This window comes from Melospiza melodia, chromosome 1 (genome assembly GCF_035770615.1).
Source record: "Melospiza melodia melodia isolate bMelMel2 chromosome 1, bMelMel2.pri, whole genome shotgun sequence".
Classification (NCBI taxonomy): domain Eukaryota; kingdom Metazoa; phylum Chordata; class Aves; order Passeriformes; family Passerellidae; genus Melospiza; species Melospiza melodia.
Window position 1 is genome coordinate 24,000,214 of NC_086194.1, and position 21,397 is coordinate 24,021,610.

General features: G+C 37.5%; 1 protein-coding gene across 4 annotated transcripts; it reads right to left on the bottom strand.

Annotated features, from left to right (window-relative positions):
• Positions 1–336: 336 nt before the first annotated feature.
• On the bottom strand, positions 337–20,543 carry KRIT1 (KRIT1 ankyrin repeat containing). Of its 4 annotated transcripts, none has more exons than XM_063151182.1 (17): positions 19,934–20,541; positions 18,899–19,020; positions 18,414–18,573; positions 17,244–17,336; positions 16,332–16,461; positions 13,995–14,238; positions 13,593–13,708; positions 13,022–13,165; positions 11,990–12,146; positions 11,616–11,723; positions 9,838–9,994; positions 7,564–7,715; positions 6,768–6,934; positions 4,824–4,911; positions 2,930–3,136; positions 2,507–2,623; positions 337–2,066 (listed from the first exon to the last, which is right to left on the bottom strand). In XM_063151182.1, the coding sequence occupies exons 2-17, from the start codon at positions 18,998–19,000 to the stop codon at positions 1,998–2,000; spliced, it is 2,211 nt and encodes a 736-aa protein (XP_063007252.1). In that variant the 5' UTR covers positions 19,001–19,020; positions 19,934–20,541; the 3' UTR covers positions 337–1,997. The 4 variants fall into 4 exon arrangements, with proteins under 4 accessions (XP_063007252.1, XP_063007241.1, XP_063007231.1 ...); XM_063151171.1 differs by having other exon boundaries at positions 19,798–20,541; XM_063151161.1 differs by having other exon boundaries at positions 19,682–20,541.
• Between the last annotated feature and the right edge of the window lie 854 nt (positions 20,544–21,397).

Here is a 21,397-nt window from a genome sequence, read left to right on the forward strand (position 1 = left end):
GGAGCCTCTGGGACTGCAGAGTTGGGCTCTTGCTGCTCAGTGGCTCCACTGATGTGCAACACCTACAAACCTCTGTCCTGCCAAAATGAAGCTTCCAGGTTCCTGGTAAATTCCTGAGCAGTTTCCAAGGTGCACTACTTTAATTTAGAGTCATGATGGGACTCTTCCTCTGGTCCTCTCTGATGCTCTTCTTACATACCTTCCAAAGATGAGCCTGTTACAAACTACCAAACTACTCCCCTTTGGTAATAACACTGCTTGGTGTAACATTTGTGTAACACTGGTGTAACATTTGATGGCACTTCATGCTGGCTATAAAAATAGAAACACCAAGTATGACTTGTTGCAAACAATTTATTAGGGAGTAATAAATAAGAATGTAGCAGAAATGACTATACAGCAGTAAGGCATATTGATAGTATAGTTATATAGGCAACTGACATACCTTCCTAACATTTTCCTCTATTTTCACAAGAAAGTGCTATGTAGAGAAATGTATTTCTGATACCAGTGCCAAATGATAGCAGGGATACACGATGAAGGACCTGACTGTTGCATTATTTACCTTAAATAAATCATAACAATCCATGAAAATTTAGGCCTGTGAAGTTTAAGTAGAAAAGTACAGCTTGCTAAGAAGAATACAAAATACAAGTCTCCTGTTCATGTTTTAAACAGCTTACTACTTAAATTTCTTAAACTGCAGTTACTAGTAAGGTATGAGTAAAGTTACTATACAACAGCACAGTTCTTTACATTCATTTTAGCTTTTATTTGAAAACTTAGAGGCAAGTGCTAATTTTTATTTTTTATAAAAGCTTTTCTTTACAAAATATTGCACACTGTTTTTAGCATGCAGTTTACACGGAAGAAATAGTCAAGTGCACTTATAACCCTGAAATACAACCAGAAACTTCAAAGATTTGTGTTACAGATTCTATTTTAACGTACAAGGATATGTTTCAGACTGCATAGAATCCCACCTTACACTTGGGACCCAACTTGTGGAGCCCCAACCCTGACTCTACAAAGAGCAGACAGAATGCTTACAAACAGTGTCTTCCTTGTCATCTTCATTCCTGCATCCTGCACTGCTTTTAGCCTGAAGAAACTGAATTAATTAGTAAGAAAATTAATTTAAGAGAAATAACTTACTACCTCCTGTATAAGCTTTTGTTACTGCATATGTGTTGCAATCCAGGGTAGGATTTATAAAACTTTCTGAAGTCCTCTGAGTAAGGTTCATCTGTAAGTCCCTGTCTCCCTCTCCTCCATACATACATTTTATATTGCACAGCAAAAGTAAAAATCCATTTTACAAAACAAGCATGCTAAACATTCAATATGGCTTCTGAATGACTTAAAGTATTTCCCTTTTGGCATCCTCATGCAGTATTTTAGAATAAATACGAATACAAAGTATGAGAAAGTTAAGAGTAAAAATAAAGCGAGCTAAAATGTTTGTCAGAAACCAAATAAAAAACAAGAGTTTATCAAAAGTAGTTGCTCAAAGGTCTAACTGGTCTTTTAAGCATATTTATCAATAGTATCTTAAAAATAGAGGGTATCTACAAAATACTGCAACATATATACCACCTCCTTGATGTTCCACACAATGACACAATGAAAGGTAAATAGGTTAACTGAGACTTGCTTAATGGCACTGGTAGCCCCATATTTCTCTGGGAACAACAGCTTGACTGGATTCATGCTCGTCAAACTTGGTAAACCATTTAGATTTCATCAGCTTTATTGGTTAAGCTCAAGCCCTACAATAGTTAATATATGAAACACAAAAATACTTATAAAAATAATAGATATGTTGTATAGTTTTTTAAAAAAATAAACCATGCAGCTTCTGTACAAAGTTAAAAAACTGTACAAATTGACTTTTCTACTGTGTAAAATTCATATACATGGAAGTCCTGTTACGAGGAGGAACAAGTTGTTGTTTGCTCAGCCATTGGATGCCATCTTGTAACTCCTGTTCATTTCCATCACTCGTTTCTTTCAGTTGGCATTAGCTGGCCATTTAATTTCATCAGCAGCTTTACAACGAGTCCTGCCTATGTAAAGGGATGCAATTCAGCTCTATCAATATTTCAGAACTACGACAATCAAGCACATTACAAAAGCAATTCTCAGCTTTGTCCAATCTCAAACTCCATTATTTCTGATCCCAAAGTTAGTGGCTCCAGCTCTCTGAAACTCATTATATTTGGAATCAATCTAAGAGAATGAGGGATTAGGTATATGCAAGAAACAGTATCAATTAAACAAAAGGTTTATCCTAATGATTATAGATGCATTTTATGTATTTTGAATTCTGAAGGTGTCACATGCTAAGAAAACAAGCAAACATTTTTTTTAAATAATTTTTGTGGGGGCTGGGCTTAGGGTTTTTTATACTATGCAAGGGTGGTTAATCTCAAGAGAACAGAGGCTTGTGTATCTAATTTAGGGTAAAAAGAATTGAACATAAAGGATATAAAATGATAGTGCTTACCTGTTTGGTATGTACAATAAAGCTCATTTTGTTTTCCAGACTGTGGATTTGAAAACACGTATCTCCATCTCCCAACTGCCACATAAAACAACCATACTTCAGGCTGAGGAGTAAAGCCTATGAGCAAATGTAGGAAACTGTCACTCAGAAAATATCCTCCATACTTGCACACTGAACTTCCCTTCATTCACAAAGACAGAATTCAGACTTAAACCACTATGTTCCACAACACAGTTGTAGCTCATAAAGTAGTAAAATGAAAAAATACAAGACTTTTGTTGGTGACTTATAAAGACCTTAAAATCTTGGAAATTTTCAGTCAAGTTTAACTAAACAGTTGGATGGGAAATCACTTCTAGTACAAAGATTTGTGAGAAGAGAATGAAGTTTTATAGTTATCACTGGCAGTTCACTTAAGCTGACCTTTGTTTCCATGTTGAGGAGGTGCAGCCCTTTTACGTTTACTCCTACGTACACTTTGATGACTTTATGGCTACTTGAACTTGCTTTGGTGAATATCTGTCCTGTGAAAAAAGCTGCTCCATAAGTAGGAATTTCCCAGCAATTCTGCAAGAACATGCGCTGAAGGTGATGCATCTCCTTACTGACACCTTCACTGGTGCTGAGATTCTAAAAATAAAGAAACAATGGCAGTCAACAAGTCCTTCCAGTTGTGATTGATTGAAGAAAATCCATTGTTCAGTGCAATTCCTACTAAATGCTTATTTCCAAAGTGCCTTCCCATCAACCATCTTCCTACAGCTAAATTAAACCTTGGAGCCATGGAAAGGCTCAAGTGCTAGAAGAGACTGGGGCAAAACCCGGATACCTGTAATAGCCTTGGAAATCTGAGCACAGACACACAACCTCTGAAGGGCCCCACAGCTTAGTCTCTCCCAGAAGTAACTGGGGCTTGGGATCAGCAGCTATGCAACCATCTGACACCAAATGCATCACAATCCTTAAAAGTAAGTATTCTTCCTTCTTTTAAGGAGTCCAATCCAGTGAGACATGGTAAGATGAGCAAGTACCCCCTTCCAAAAACATTGATTGTTTTTTCTTTTCTAAGCAAAAGAGAGGTGCAGATCTCTTTTCATTAATGGAGCCTTCATTCAGAATGAGACAGGCTTCTGTTCCTTCCTCTTCAGTAAAGTGCAGCAGCCAGAACAAACTATTGCTGGAGTGCTCCTTAAAGCAGAATGATAACAACCACTCTAACAAATAAAAAACTGGCTGGGCCATGGACAAGATCAGAAGGCACAGACACAAGGAAGAACACAAATCTTCACCAGTTAGGGGGCCATGACTGTGGGTGTGGTAGACAGGATCAGCCTCTATGGATCCATACCCTGCCCTACAGCTTGCCTGAATTCTACACAGCCATTTCTAACATGTAAAATCTTCAGAACAAAAGACTGCAACTTCTTTCCTCTTCTCCCCATGCCCCACACCCCAAAATAATGTCTCAAAAGCAGAAGTCAAGAAAGCTATGCTCATTATTACATATGATTTGATGACAGAGTAGATGACTTTGCTACACCATAGTCTTAGACCATCACCCCCTCCTTCATCTCTATCAGAAAGAATAGGAATGATCTGCTAATTTCTGACAAAAAAGGTGTGAGCACCAAAAGGAAGTTTATGACTGAGTAATCTCATCTCAAAAAGAGGAGCAAGGTTTGAAAACATTCACTAGGAGCCTCTGCAATGTTTCCTGGCAGCTACCTTTAGTGATGCACATCAGCTGGTACACTTCTCCTTCTGACATACGTCACTTTTTCCATAATTACTCGTGAAGACCACAAATTTAATCTGACCTCATTTGGAACCCACAGCCCTCAGTTAGATGCATTTTTACACAAGCAGCCCATATGCAAAAAATTTAAAACTTTTACTCAGTGAACTGCTCTAAACAAAGGAGCTTGTGGGTGGGTGGGTGTCTGTGTGTGCACATGCACATCAGCAGCACTACCTGGTCCTTAAGATACAAGTTACACTGACAAAAAGGACTTTGGGGATCCATTGCTACAAGCAGACATGGAAATTTAAATCAGAGTAGATTTTTTCACACCTATGCTCGAATTGGACCTGTGCCCAATACAGGGCATTGAAGGTAAATGAACAGATAACAAACACATTTACTTCTAACAAAGAGATCTGTATCTGTACAAGAAATATATTCCAACAACCCATCCCAAAAATTCAGAGCATACACATTTTTAGCTTTTTATACCGGTATTTCTGTTCATTAATTGACAACCAAATAGTCCAAAATGTTTGAGAACAGGATTTTCTACTACCTGCTTATCTATCTTACCTTGTATTCATGAAGTATCCTATTTGTCCAGTGAGGAGCTTTGCTTTTTAGTTTAGTTATTGGTACGATAGATTTAAGATTTTCTTCACTAAGAGAAAAACAAAGAGGAACAAAATCTTTCTTCACTAAACAAAGCAAGAAAAAAGAACAATGTCTGCCACAGTGTACCTTCAAGTCATATACTGAGCTAGACAGTCAGCTCCTACTCCATCTTGCCTCTCAGATGAGATGGTTTCCTAAGATACACTGCAATTCTGCACAGTTAATGAAGATCCAGCTTTACATTATACACCTGTGTCACACATCATGGACAGGGCATGGAGAGGAAATGCCAACAGAACACACAACTCACACTTGGCTAGAGAGCAGTTTGGTGAATTCCAGGTTGGAAGCCAAAATTATATACAAAATGCCATTTACATCAGCATATCACATACTCAGAAAATATGACAGACCGTAGATACTCTTCCTTCCACTCCCGCAGTCAGCACTACCAAGGACTCAGCCCAATTAATTTCCACGTTGAAGTTATATATTACATGACATGAAAGAGAAGCTACTTACATCAACTGCCTTTTTTAACAAACCCAAAATGTAGGAAACAAAAAAAACTAAAAAGAATGCAAGCCTTTACTAGTTTGCTTTCATGTACAATTAAGACAGTCTCAAGACCTAGTGATGTAAGCTATTTAAACTGTATTTGGCAGTATATATGCTCTGCCAAGCAAAAACCCTGCACAGGACAGTGTATCATATCTTTAAGGTCAAGGATACTCTCATACAAACAATAACTAGAGATGTATTTTTGGAATTACCAGTCTTTTAATGAACATTTATGTCTACTACAAAAAGAAAAACAGATTAAGAAACTCCTCATCTGTATGAAGAAGAACTATGTGAATGTGGATGGAAAGCATGTCCAGATGGCTTTTCATCTAGCCCAGCCTATCACTGCAGGTAGTCCTGTCTGTAGAGGCAAACACTTCCACTGAGCAGGAGCCACAGTGCTGATAGGCCTCAGTGTGGAGAGGAACACCACCCTGCAGCTGCTGGGAGGCAGCAGGGAGTAGTTTCATACAAAACTCAGCTGCACTGAGCTGCACACTCGTACAGGAGGGCAGTCCCACTTAAATCCTGTTCCCCTCATGCTCCATTGACTGGCTGTGCAACTGCAGGACAATACATGCAAAAGCCCATCAGGCCAGGGCAGCTCAGCTGATGCTGTGGAAAAGAGAAGATGAGAAGCATAGCAGCATTCCAGAACAGCACAGCTGCTGTTCCATGAATGAAATGAGGTGGAGACAGCAGGGGGTGAAGGTGCACACAGAAGAGAACTGGAATCCTCATGGGCTCAGATACTGCTGCAGAAATGTATGTGGGAAGAACAAGCCATCCCAAAATAGCTCAGCTACTGTTCTGCTGGCATGCAGAGAGAAGGGGAGAGAAAAATACCATCTGGCTGAGCCCTACTGGTGCTATGGGTTTGACTAATTTGGTACTGCATTTCTCCTACAAATGACAGAAGAGACACAATATCACTGCATGGTCTGTCCAAAGAGGGAAAATCAATCCCAGACATTGGTCCAACTGCCATAGTAAAATGTTTCTTCAACATTGCCCAAGGTCTCAGTCCTGTCAGAACCCTTCAATAAATACTCTTGTTTATTTTGGTATTACTGTATCTCAGGACAGCTGTCACACACTACAGAACCTCCACCCCTCTGTCTAGTGTCTAGGACTACAGCAATTAAGATTAATACATTTTCACACACAATGCCCAACTTCCATTAATGCTATAAGGGTTACATGATTACTCTGAACTATAGCTCAGTGATGAAGAAAACCAACAAATATATTATACCTAAGGTTTGAGGGTTCCATAGGAAGTGCTATCTAAAAATACTTAATCTGACCCATAATTTTAAATTTTAAAGACATACTTACTTTAGAAAGCCCTGTTTATGTTTCTTGCTCTCATAATTTCCATAGACTATTTGTAGAAGCAGACTTGCCAGTGTAATAAGTTTTGCATCAGGTGATGTATAAAAACCTTTAAGTAAATTATATCTGGCCTCATCAAAAAGTATAAGAATAGCCAAGGGATCCTCAATCTGTTAAAAAAAGATTTAAATAATATTATTTCTTTGTAAAAAGGAAAGTAAGCTTAGAAACTATGAATTGCATTTCTCACTGATTCAGAGACAGAAAACAAAGGTGTGATCCTGACTGAAGTGCACATTTTAGTGGTGCTTTGTAATAGCAGCATTGTTTTTCATTGACTTACTTCAACACTTCACTGATCTAACACACAAATGAAAGGCAACTAGCACACCATGCCCAATCAAAAAGTTCACAGAAATACTGGTATCTGTGGATTTCTTCCCCCATAAATTCATTTTTGGTAATATATTTGAATAATACCATTGAAATCGACCAATTAAAAAACTTAAAAACAGCACAAGGAATAAAATCAGGCAGGTTGTTTTTAGCTGTATGACAGACAGAGACTGACACATGGAGACATTGGATAAACTCAACTGAGAGGGTGATAGAGAGAGAACAAAGAGATGGCAGGAAGGCAAGAGAGGAAGGGAAGAATGTGAAGACTCAAACCATTATAGAAAAGGAGATGTCAGGTTTAAATAAGTTTGGAAATTACTACAGTCAGCATACACGCTGAGTGTTGATGGTTCAAGTGTTGTGAGTCTGACCATAATTTCATTCACTTCCAAGTGCTGACCTTTTTTTCTATTTCCAGTGGAAGTCTCACATCCCTTCTCAGGAAAAGCTGTGAAGTTTCCCTTTGAGGATCCAAGTTTGTCAGTTCAGTGAATATTTCAGGCCAGTCTCGAATATGCTGCAAAGGCTTGTGATATGGCTTCAGCTGGAGACCTGAAAAATAACAGGTTTGTTTCCAAATAAACAAACAGAATAACCCAGCACATACACACAATTAATTGCTGCACCCAACCCAGAGTACCTGAAATTGAGGACTCATTAACAAGCATTTTCCTATGTCTTCTAAACTGCTGTATAGAAAAGGTTTTGAAAATATGGATTTCTTGACAAAACTCTTAGCGTCAATTTACTACATGCAATAGTGTTTAAACTTTGTTATTTTCAGTTTCTCAGGAGTGAAGCGCTATTTAAAAATTAATGGAGTACCAAGACTGGCCTTAAAAACACAATAATAAAACTTGAGAGACTCTTGTCTCTATTATTGTAGAGAAATACAGAAAAATATAAAGTCCATTAATCTTATTTCTGACAGAAAAATACAGATATAATTTATCTTATAAATGTATTTGCCCTTTTTGTATATATATAAAAACCATAAACTTTTCAGAACAGACATTCTTCATTTCAGAAGACACTGTTCTTTGTAATCTGTAAAATGTCTTGATTCTTAACAGGCTAAAATCAATATTTCACGTTCTCTTGTGTATTTGAGAGCTGAGAAATTGAGACAGAGCTTGGAGCTACAGTCCTGTTATGTACTAGAGTCTGTGTCTTTGGCTTACTCACTCACCCTGCCTGTCCTTGAGTTATCACTTGCCTTTTCCTAGGAGTGAGGTTTAGGAGGCTCTATCTGCCTCACCCTCACTGCTCTGGCTTTCACACTGTGCCATTTCACATCATGTGAAAAGTGTAAATGGATACATTACAGCACAACATCTTTCACTGGGAACAATCTGTTCATTTAGCTTACCCATCTTACATTCAAACACAGAAAAGCATCATCTGTTCCACAAGCAAGAAACCTACTGTCCTTACAGTTGTACACAAACTGCAACATACTTTATAATGAAACTTGTCCATTAGTTGTTTGAAGCCATGAATCAGGAGCTCATTTTCAAATCTAGGCTAAATATCTAGAGAATTACTTGTTGTTACACAAACAATTTATCAGCAATCTCTTCTCCTCAAATGCAAGGGTAATACCTTAATGATTCTAGGAAAACATTACATACATATTTAGAAAAGGCAAAAGCAGCAAGACTTTAACCCTCAAACACTTCCTTTTCTTCACATTAACATCTATGTTTAGCTGAGGGTTCAGTTGTCATGTGGCAATACAGCAAAGTAAAAAGGCCAATGGTATGACACTGGAAGAAAAAGATTAAAGAAAAAGAAAGAAAATATTTCCTGCAATAATTAGAGCTACTGTAAAAAAATATGTAAAAATACCACTGTAGCATTGGCAACAGTAAATAAAATTTTAAATGCAAGGCTTCTGTGTTAATGACACTCTCAACACAGTATCCATCCACAGACCACAACAGAGCTTTGTAATCCACAAGGTGTCCCATAGCTATCATGTTACAGCAGTACTGTTGACCACATTCTCTGAAAATATCCAACCACACTCGTTGACTCTTTTGGGCTTCTACTTATCTTCTAGTATATATATCAAATAAAAACTATAACATCTTTTTATTTAGATCAGAAATACAAAAAAATACCATAAATATAAACAAGACATTTTACATCAGAATTCTCTCCCATCAAATATATTTGAAAACTTGTGTATCAAAAATTATTTTGGTGCAAACCACAGGAAAATTCATATGATTAAAGGACCTAAAGAAAAAACATTAATCATCTTACTTTAATTTGTAGTTTTAAAAAGACTAAACATTGGTAAAACAACTACATGCATCCAAACTCAGTCTGGGAAGAAAAATATGGATAAATCCAGGATAAGCTACTAGTAAGGCCTATGACAGGCAAGGTGCCCTGTAACAGAAAGGCAACCTGGAACAGCCTCATCTTCCTGGATGAAATACATGATAGGTGCCAGAGTGATACAGTCAGACCTACTGAGGGTACCCAAAGTAAAAGCTAAAATGGAGAAGCTCTCCACAGCTCTGAAAGCAGTTTGAAGACATCAGGCTGTGAAGCCTGTCAGAGAGGATGCCTCCTACTCTCCTAAGACAGCATTACTTTTTCCTAAAGGCAAAGAGAAATAAACTATGATAAACCCTCAAGTATAACCATTGTCCCTTTTACTTACTGAGGTTCTCAGAACAGATCCAGATAGTGAAGTACTGCTGAGTTTCTTGGGACAGGCGCATGCCCTCCATTATCTGCTGGACAGTTGTGTTGTTTCCGTGCTTCAGCTCCACAGAGCGATACGAGCCATCCATACGATAAATCCGTGCCTTCTCATACTACAGAAATCAGGAACACATTACACAAACAATTTGTTAAAATCCTTTCTGTTTGTGTTTTTATCAGCAACATCTATAATGTTGGGAAAAAGAACATTGCACAACTCGTACATATTTATTATTGACCCAAATTGCTTGTTTCATGTTTTGTACAAGTTCTTATACTTGTGTTTTTACAACAGTAACTCCAAGAAAGATCTTGCTGGTATTCTGAAGACCTCTGTTGAACTCAAAGGCAAGTAGGTATTTAAAAGTTCCCTGAGGGATCTGGGCTCAGCTGCCTATGCATATCCCAAAATGTTCACTTTGCTATTACTGGCAGGTTATGAATTTTTCCACCCTATACTAAAAAGACTTATTTTTAGAGGGAAGCACCACCCTTTACTCAGAACCTCCAAGAACACAATCTCACTAAATCTTATAGTGCTCCTGTAATAGAATCTAAAAAAATATTATAAATAATCATTTTCCCCTTCAGAACTCCCATAGTTTTCACTGAATTGCATGTGAGCCCATAGCATGTCTCCTGAAAGACATACATAAACATAAATCAGGTGCCTAAAGCATACATGCACAAGTCATAAATCTAAGAAGTGTCTTGTTTTCCTTTCTGTAACTGATTAGATGTTTCAGCTGCTTGAATAAAAACATTTCAGGAATTTGTTATTTCTCTTCCTCAAATCTACTAAGTCATCAAGAATTGAGTTCCTAAAAACTTCTGGAAAAAAAAGATGGATGGCTTGGAAAATGGCAACTGATTGAAAATGAGGTCAGAATGGAAAACATCAGTCTATTTTTGCTGCAGTAGTCACTGTCATTCCTACTGCAGAAGTTTATAGGAGAATTTATACATTGTATTAATTAAATAGCAATAAGTGACAACATAATATCACACATTACACTCTGAAATCTACTTAAAACATTAAAACATGTCCATTAGTCTTTAGAGTCATTAGACACACCATCACATGATCTACTGCACAATAAGATCCTTAAAATGAAGATCAGTTCCTTCCTTAATTATTTTGGAAATCATTCATGCAGAGTGAAATGAAGATAATTTAAAACATCTTGAAAAACTGACAGGTTTAGTACCACCTACTTACAGGGTTAGGTTGCATCTGAAGTCAAAGAAAAGAAACAAGTGGGTTTATATCATTTGACTAATTTTAAATCTTCTTCAGGGTAAGAGAAATTGCATTGTAAATTTTGTTTCCTATACTGGCTAAATGCCCACTGGCTGCCAAGGAAGCCTGCACTGAGGCTTTAGCTGATGAAAAGCCTATTTCATAGAAGCCTACATTTAGTCAGTTGAATGCTCCTGCTTATCAACATATAAGAATGCATAAAGAAAGCTGATGGTTGCATGATCAATCAGTAGTTGATGTGATTCTCCTACAAATAAATTGGGGCATCATGTTTACATGTCTTACATGTATTTCTTGAGCCACGAAACAGAGCAGAAACATTTAGAGACAAAATGCCAGTTTGCCAACAGTTACACTAACAATTTCAATGTGCTGCACATTTCCAGTAACAGCTGGAAATGACTCCAGCTCTTCTAAAAGATTAAGTGTAAATTAACTATAAACTTTAAAATATTTAGAAAATAGACTCATACAGGTTTATTTATGGCTTCCTTCAGTAGTTTTGCAGCTTCTTCCCACTCATTTTGTTTGTTCTCTTCACAGACATTCAGTGGAGATCTTCCTTGTTGATCAGTGATGTGCTACAAACAAACAGAAACACCAATTCTACATTGATTTCACTGGAGACAGGTAAATATTCACACATTTTTGAGATAATTAAAATCCTTGAGACCAGAGTTCAAACATTTAATTGATACACAATGGGAAAAGCAGAGGTAATCAAAAACATTTAACCATTTTTCAGTAATTGCTAAACAAAATCATTAATCTGACACCGAAATATTTCTCATACACAAGCTAGAAATTTTTGCTAAATCTGCTATTTCTATACACAAACAGGACTTACTCTGTCAATTTCAGGATGATTTAGTAGAATTTGTACTATTTCAGCATGCCCACCTCCAGCAGCAAAATGAAGAGGAGAGCTAAGTTGACCATTCAAAAGATTTGGATTGCATTTCCCTTTCTCCAACAGCATTCGAGTGGCTTCAACTTTTCCATACCTACAGACATATTTAAATCAGAACAGACACAGCAAATACATAATAATTCTTTTCAGATGTTCCTAATTATGAAAAAAGAGTTTTTTCAGATGGTCCTATTTATGAAAAAGTGTGGCTTTTTCCACACTGAAGAGTTTTTAGCTTTCAAATTACACCAGATACAATTGAACATAATTAAGTTTGTAGAAATTAATATCAGTTCTACACTTCTTTGGTAATTACTGGTCTAGTAAACATTGACTGGATTCACAATAGACACCCAGAACCTTGCTTTAAGCTAGCTAAGTTTGGGTAATTGCAGCAATTCAGTCATGGCAGAACAGAGTCCAGCTTTGTCTGGAAAAAAATAATCAGTGTGAGAATCAGAGTTCAGCTTCTGCTTGTCACACAGATGGATCCTGAGGATTCTTAACCCCCATGCTTATAACTGGTAACTCTTGTGTATATTTGATGTATAAAGTACTTACAAACTTTCTGACAAACACTAAAAAGCAAGGAAGAATGTGGGCTTTTTAAAATCAAGTTTGATTTTCCCATTATTCCTATCATCAGACATACTGACCACTATATATACCAAAGACTAACTTCCATGAAGATAAAACAAAAGCATTTTTATGACTGAGAAAATCTTTCAAGGAGACTTACAGATTAAATCACAGAGTTATAGTCAGACATGTTGACCTCTGTAAATCACTTAGTCCAGCTTCCCACTTAAAGTGTGTCCAGCACCAAAACATGCTCAGCTCAGCTACTGCTGTGCTGTAAAACTACTCACAGGCTTTTTTCTTTTGGAGGCTGATAAATTACATAAATGAAGCACTAAAGAATCATCACAGCTAGAATGCACTTGACTGGCAAAACTATGCTTGACTCACCAGCATGCATAATGGATTGGTGCCCAGTGGTCACTATCCAACTGATTAACAGAAAACTTTTTATCCAGAAGGTGGCTTAGTAAATCAGAGTCTCCTTCACAAGCACTGCGGTGAAGAGGGAAATCATCTACCCACTGGTGTTCCCTAGGAATTAAAAGGGGAAGCAGGAAAAACACCATGCAGAATATTACAATTGTTGAGAACATCAACTTTTTAAAAGTTAACTAGCATAGCACTAACCATAGATCTACATGAAGAATAAAAGAGAAGTTCATGCAGCTAAAATGTGCCAGTATTCATACAAATAAGTTTTTTGTCATGCAGAAATCAAGCCACAGCTGTATTTATTAGAGTAAGAAATGCTTCTCTAATGTTTATATTTTACACCTTTCTTGATTCATCCTTTAACTGCTGTGTTTCAATACTTTAGATTTCAAACAGAATTTAATTTAAAATATGTATTTCTACAGCAAAGCATAAATAGGAATCTCATTTTAAGTGTACCAAATGCTACTGTAAAATAAAACAAAACAAAATTATCCATTAATGAAAAAGGAATGTAACATAATACTTGTCCTCTGTGACACTGCTCATGCTACGTTGCCACTTTTCTCTTTTAGGAATCTGAATCTTTGAATAGTCTGGGGCTCCAAGGCCAAAGTATGGATTTATTACCACCTTGTCAACCTGTGAAGACATAAATTTAAACACAACTGAAAAAATATCTTACTGAGATTTGGCTACACAATCCCCCATTCCAGTCAGGTGTTCTCTTAAAACCAAAGTTATGATAGTAACATTTTATAATGAAAGAGAATTATGATCAAATATGAGGATTTGTAAAACTAGTGCACATTTACTGCTAAATAAACAACTCTGATGTGAGCACACACTCTTATCAAATAATTGAATGAACTCTAAAATGAAAATGTATGTCTGTTTCACAAACACAAAATGAAAATATAGTTCTTACCCTATTGGTATACTGAAGGTCAGATCCAAACAAAGGATTATAGATACACATATCTGCTTTCTCCAATGCCAGCATTTTACTCTTTATTTCCAGGGCAGTATAACCCATGTGCAATGAGCTCTCTGTTTGACCAGGTTCTATAGCATAGGCAGGGTTTATTACATTTGTTTTAATTCTTTCAAGAGGAGATGGTCTGAATAAAGCAGGGATGGAGTGAGACTGGGTGTGCCGTTCATCCAACCACCTGCAGGAGAGAATGGGCAAGTAATTAATTTTCAGGTAGAAAAGGATCATTTTGGTCATGCTGTCCATTATTTCCTTTGATTAGGGATTGCACATATCATAATCACACATTTAAATTTAAGGAAAAATATTATAATTTGCACAGCCAATTTTATAAGACTAAATTACTCCCTGAATGTGAAATTTGTTAACCACACTCAGTTTAACAGTTGTATTTGCTCAATTCTGTGTGGATGCAAACTCTTAAACAGAAGGAAATTATACACTAACAGTAACATGGGTTATAACCACAAAACCACACCAACATTTCATTTACTTTCAGTTTATTACCAGTACCACTCTGAACAAATTCTGAAACTTAAAGCTGTTTTTTTAAGGGTGAGTTTCATGATCTGTACTGACTTAAGCTTTTCAACTCACATGTTTCATTAGGGAAAGACAGGAAAAGGCAGCAAAGCAGAAGGTCCAGTTTTTAAACTGCTAAGTCTCTTTCACACAGGCTACCACCTGCCTTTTTTATAAAGCTCTCCTGAAGTTTATTCTCTTCTCAGTGCACTCCTACGGACAGTACTGAAGAGCTTTAGAGCTCTCTTATTCTGTGCTACCAGGGGAAGTCAGTACTGTACACCTGCTGCATTTTTCCCACCACATATGCAATATAACACAGGGCTCAGGACAAGTTGTTCATCTCAAGTTTTGGATAAATATATTTTTACCAAATTGTTAAACTGTTTTAGTGTTATATTAAGTGGTGCATTAAAGGTCTAAGGGCAGGTTTGTATTTAGGTTTCTGCACATGCTTTCTCATAAGCTTGAGGTAAAAATGTGCTTTGCTGGAATACAATAAATTCTGTTTAATGACTGAGCCTGGAAATAGAAGAAAGAGAAGTAAGTACATGCTTGAGACATCCACTGACAGACCACTTGGATTTTGTCTGTCCCAGAAGCATATGTAAGGATGGCAGAAGATAATCTGCAGTTCTCTGCATTTGCTTAAGCCTATTTTTAAGTCCTAAATCCAAGCTATAATGTCCTGCAAAAGCAGCATTCTCTTCACTTACTTATGGTCCTGGCAGAAAGAAGAGTACAATTGTAGTCATTGTGCTATAAACACCCTCTAAGGTATTTTCAGGCATTTTTTCTAAATATTTGGTAGATAAATTAGTTATGGCAGTTTGAATCTTTGAGAAGGATTGTTTCAGATTACATAAAGAATAAAAATTATAAACTATTTTCTATACCTCCAAGGGTTCTTGTGAAGCTTGAAACACTTTTAAGCAGAACTTAGAGCCTGAAGGCATTCAGCAAGCAGCAAATTTAACTGATATGATGGTATATATGGAAATACTACAGCTCTACTCATAAACTGTAAAAACCCTAAACACGGAACCTTTTAGGAAATAGCCTGTAGCATGAGTTTTTACATTAGCCAGAGGTTTCAGCTAACTTTATTACTGCAAATAAGTTCATACACAAGTGTGTCTGGTATTTCTTGGTTAAGGGTACATTAAAACAAAACAACAAAAAACCCCAAAACAACAACAAAAAAACTCCATTAAAACAACAAAAAACCTGTTCATGTATTCAAACTACTATAAATCTGGCTAAACAACTAATCACCTTTCAGAAAGTTAATTCCCTACTGCAAATAAATTTGTGTGTCTGGGGAAGATGCACTCCCTTTCTACAGGGAGATTTAATTTAAATGCAAATCTTAATGGTATACAATTACAGGGTATTTTTACTTCACTCTGGCAAATGTTCTTACTCAAATGACAATTATGTCATTTACAGAAGATTAAACATTATGATTCTACAAAACATTCACTGTGAGCATGAACTTCCAAAAAGCTACTTGATTTAGATAAACACACCATTCTTGAGTTTGCAAAAAGAATTTTAGAAATATGTTGTCAAGGTTTCAATTTCTGATAAACATGAAGAAAATACCGTGATGATTTCCTTCTTAACCACAAGAATGCTATAAAAATTATGTGTTACATTGACAAATTATCTTTTTAATATATATTTATATTTTGATATAAAATATCAAAGTTTTCATTTTAATATATTTTTACTGATGGTGTCTCTTACTTATCCAAGGCAATTAACATTTTTGCAGTAAGTGTAGCAAAGTGTGTGCTGGATTCACTGCAGACTCTCATGATGTCTTGTAAACAGTAGAACACAGGGCATCCAGGACTGTATGTGTATTTCGTATTATCTAAAAAAGAAACATTCTCTGAAGACACATCCATGAGAAGAATCTTATTTTCCCTTCTGCATCTTTTGTAGTTACAAATCCCTAATTAAGACTATAACTTTAGACTAGAGTGACTTAATTTTCTCCAAATAATAATTGATAGCAATTACATACAATTCTTACATAGCAATACACAATGGTATCTATTTGATAGATTTTATCAAGTCTTGTAAGTAAGGCAAAAATGAAGAAGTTTCCCCAAAAGGACACATTTTACTTCAATATTTTTTAAAAATACTTTCTTGACAAGTAATTTACTTGGCTTTCTAAAGAATCTCTTTACTGTTTAGAGACTTATTTATTCTTCTCTGAGTACAGAACACTGAACTGAGTAGGACATCTTAGAGTTGCATTCAGCAAATTCTACACAAGGCCTGTGTTTTGAAATATAACCAAATGTACAAATACTGCTTGAACCAGAAGTGTGCTATTGTTACAAAAACAAAGGCAATACATTAAACCAAAGTTTTCTTCCTTGATTTTAAGTAACTTCTTCAAAGTTTAAAATATTCAGAGAGTTTTGCACCTGCCTGCACCTGCAACTTTTAATGTTTAAATATAGAAAAAGCCATATATCATATTAAAATATATCAATATCTCATATATTATATAGATAGAATTATAAATTTAATCACATATCCATGAATAGATATATACAACTTATATATGTAATATAAAAAAATGAACCCTCAAGGGAACTTTGCTAAAGTGGGTGTAGCTTCATAAATCATGCCCAATGTTACCTTTCACAACAGTTGGAACAATGTAAAGAGATGCCTCCTGGCCTGCTTTCTCTCCATCTAGAGGAAACTTCTTCATTAACACCACACGCTTTCCTAGCACATTATTTAAAAACAAAAAACAGACAAGCCACAAAACAATTAATTAATCATCAAAACAAAGAAAAAATCTAGAGTTGGCTATCTGAAAGCTTAGCAGACTCAATCTTCCTACTTTCTAGGAAGAAAAAATTATGATTATGAGCTATAATCTAAGGAAAGTGAAGAAAATTTATATACATAGGAAAACTAAAGAACATAAACATGTATATACTCATTAACATGAAAAATTATATGACTGTAGTCCTTTTTAACCTATGCAACCTCAGCTGCATATTTTAGCAGTGTACAAACTAAGCCTGGGCCATCTGAGTGAGTCCAATTAAAACTCTCCAAACTATGTAAGGAACAGAGTAATTGCTTTTAGAAGGCATTCCTCTATGTGTATTAATTCTGTTACTCTGTGTTTGCTGCATTATTAGCTCTGTTACATTCACTGAGCTGCAGTTATTGCCACCTGCAACATTTTACCAGGTCAACAACAGAGATGAAGTCCACAGCAAAGACCAGAAGTCCTTTAGTCATTATACTTTATACCAACCTGGAATGCAACAGGCTGGCTAAAACAAATTTGTCAGCACAAGTGTGATGTTCTTTGCTAGATCAGCTATGTAACAAGGGAAAAAAATGTACACATCAAATTCCATACATAAGTGATACAGTTTTGCTAGAAATATTTTCATATAGATACTGTCCCCTGGACAACTGACTTTATAATCTATCAGTTCTCTAGTCCAAGTCAAGTTTTAGCTTAAGTTATGAATGCAAAAGTCACTTTGATCTGGTTTACTGGAAGTTTAGCTATATATCTAAACTTGAGGTGAAGAAGCAGCACACACAAATATTCATTTATAAACAATCCCTTAGTAAACATTTTATAGAGTTGGAAGGAAAAGAAAAACACAGGTACATGAAAGGCTTTAGCAGTATAGTTGGCTTAGGTTTTTTTGATGAAACTCAAAATGTATCTTCTTTCTTTATATTAATTTTATGCTTTTGCACAACTTTGCCATGCCAATTTAAAAAACATTTTATTAGTGCTATCAATAGTATATTAGATTAAAATGGTTTTACCTTTAATACCCTGATTGGCTGGTGAAATTGGTTTGGTGGCTTCTAATACATAATCCAAGATGCTCTGGGTTATCTCAGTGCCTCCTTGAAGTTTAGTTTCTAGCAAAACTTTCTTTCTTTTTTTCTTTTGGCCTTCAATGGGAACTTCAAGCAGCAAAATCTTTCAAACAATAATGAAACCAAAGAAGTTTAAGCGCAGAACTTAAAAACTACTACTACTATTATTATTATTATTATTATTATTATTATTATTATTATTATTATTATTATTATTATTATTACTACTACTACGCCACTGTAAAAGCAGTAACAAAATTCGAGAAGTACTAAATGTTGAGGAGTAGAATGGTGAAGTCAGAATGACCTCTGCAGCAGACTAAAGAGTAAAAGACAAGGCTACATTCTCTTCCGTTATACTATTACTTATTTACTGTACTATTTAAAAAGCCAAATGACTAATACATAAAGAAAAGAAATAATTTTACTTCATAGGATTTAGCTCGATATTCCCGAGAATTGAGGCTAGCAGTATTTTTTGGACGAATCACAGCAACGTATGCATCTCCAATGTTTTCTGGGTTTCCCATCTCTCCTTCTTACTTTATCACTGGAAATAATAAATAAACAGGAAGAAAAGGTTCAGCTGAAAAAAACATCCAACAGCACACTAAACTTCAGGATGCAGTGCTCATATCCACTGATGCTTTGCATTATTCATTTATTGTTTTTTAGCTGGAGAAATGCCAGTGGCTGATATAATTCTGCTTCCTTTTCATGAAAGGGGGAAATAGGATGTCATAAAGATTTGATACAAATAAGCTTGTTCTCTAACTCATCTTTAAAATAAAAGCAACGTATTTTTTTCCACTTTGTAACTATTCCCCATTTTGCAAACCAGACAGAAGGCCAAAGAAATTCTGAACTCTGGAAAGAATGTGAAATTGAAAAAGAATGCCATTTCAAAGTGACAAGCACTGTGATTTATAAACTGTGCCATAACAAGTATTGCACTTCTATGAGTTCCACATGGATTTCAAGAAAATACCTGCTTTTCATCTCCCCCTGCAAAGTAGAACACAGTCTTGCCTACAGCCAAGTAACAAAGCTGATAAAAATAAACTATAATATGGATTCATTTGCTTAGTTTTATTTCAGTGGGGCTGCAAACTGGTGCACAATTAATTCAAATCAAGTTTCTAAAAGGAATACATCTTTAGTTTCTAAAAACATGAATAGAGCATTTAGATTTAACAAAAAGCTTTGCTTACCCTTCTGTTAAACCAAGGTGACAATTCCTAAAATCACAAAATTGTATGGAAATTATATGGAAAACCTCCTAAAGAAAAATCACATATCAGCTTCCAGAAAGAAGGTTATGTCTAACCATTTCCACCTTCCAGCTGATCATTCTCTTCATCTGCAAATGAACACCATTTCATTCCATAGCATCAGTAAGCACATGCTTTTTGCAGATTAATTCCTCCACATATTTTAAGTGTTAGTGTTTCTAGCTTCTCCACCTCTTCTAGAAGAAACAGAGGTCTTCAGATTCCTATGCCCTTAGTCCAGTATTTTTCCTGGGACAAAGACTACCTGAAAAGATATTGAAAAAACCTCAACATAAATAACAATAATAAGCATGGATATTTTCACCGTTAGTTAAGATAAATACCTTAGTTAGAGGACTCAGTGATGGTATGTGAACAGTATAATATCTGAAGAGAAACAGCTAATGATTTGCAGTAGCAAATTTACAGTATTTACATTAGTATTAAGTATGCTATTTACAGTAGCATCTAAAAACATGAAATAAGCAACATGCTGACTTACAAGAACTCATACTTTAGGATATTAAGAATTGTAAAAGGAAAAAGAAACAACCATCCCTTATGCACAGCTGGGAATGATCTGCTCCTTGGGTTTCCTTACACGTGCTTGGATACACAGGGTTTGGGTCATGGGCTTGTGTGGAGGGAACCTGCACTGGTACGGCCGCGTCACCTGGATGACAGGTGGCGGGACAGGTGAATAAGCAGTGGGGGAACTCCCTCTGCCACTGCTCTGCACTAAATCCAGTGCAGAGTGAGCATGTCTGTGAAACCGACAGCGCTGAGACTTGCAATATGACTCCAGAAAACAAAAAGTGAAGATGAAGGGGGCGGGGAGGGAGGGGTGTGCTGTAAGGATGTGACAATAAACACAACCAGCTTCAGAAAACACCACCACGAACTGGTTCTGACCAAACCCAGGAGCTGACAACGCGGCCCCATTCCAAAAGCTGCCGGTCTAAGGCAGACGCCTCACCCAGGCTTCTCCCAGCACCGCCGACCCTTCCCGCCTCCGCAGGACCTGCTGGGAGGAGGCGAAGGGCGGCTCCCTCCGGGATTCCCGGCCGCGCCACCCCGGCCAGGGAGAAGGGAGGCCGGGGGCATCGGAAGCCCCGGAGCGCTGCCTCGGCTCGGCTCGGCTCGGCACGGCCGGAGGGCGACAGGCGGGAGGCGGCCCCGCGCCCCAGCATCTCCCGCCCCGCACCGCCCGGCCGGCCGGGAAACGCCCCCGAACTTCCCCGGCCGCGCCCAGAAGCCGCCGGGCAGCGGCCCCCGAAGGGCGCTCCCGCTGAATCCCCGCGGGGCCGGAGCGGCTCCCCCGCTCTCAGGACCGCCCCGGGACCGGGGTGAGCGAGGTCGCCCCGGCCCCGCTCCCTCCCTGCCTGCCTTGCCTTCCTCGGTGGTGCCTGCCGCCGCCTGCCCGCCGCATCCTCCCGCCGCGCCCGCCGCCCAGGCCCCACGTCCCGGCCTGCTCCGCCCCGTCCCCGCCCCGCTCCCTCCCACGGCGCGGTGGATCCGCTTCCCGTCGGAGCCCCGCGGGCCTCGGCTGCCGATGAGTTTCCGGGTCGGCGGCCTGAACTTGTGTTGCCGCCGCCGGTTGTTGACCGCGGGCGGAGAGGGAGGGAGCAAGCCGGGGCCGCGGGCCGGGCCGGGAGC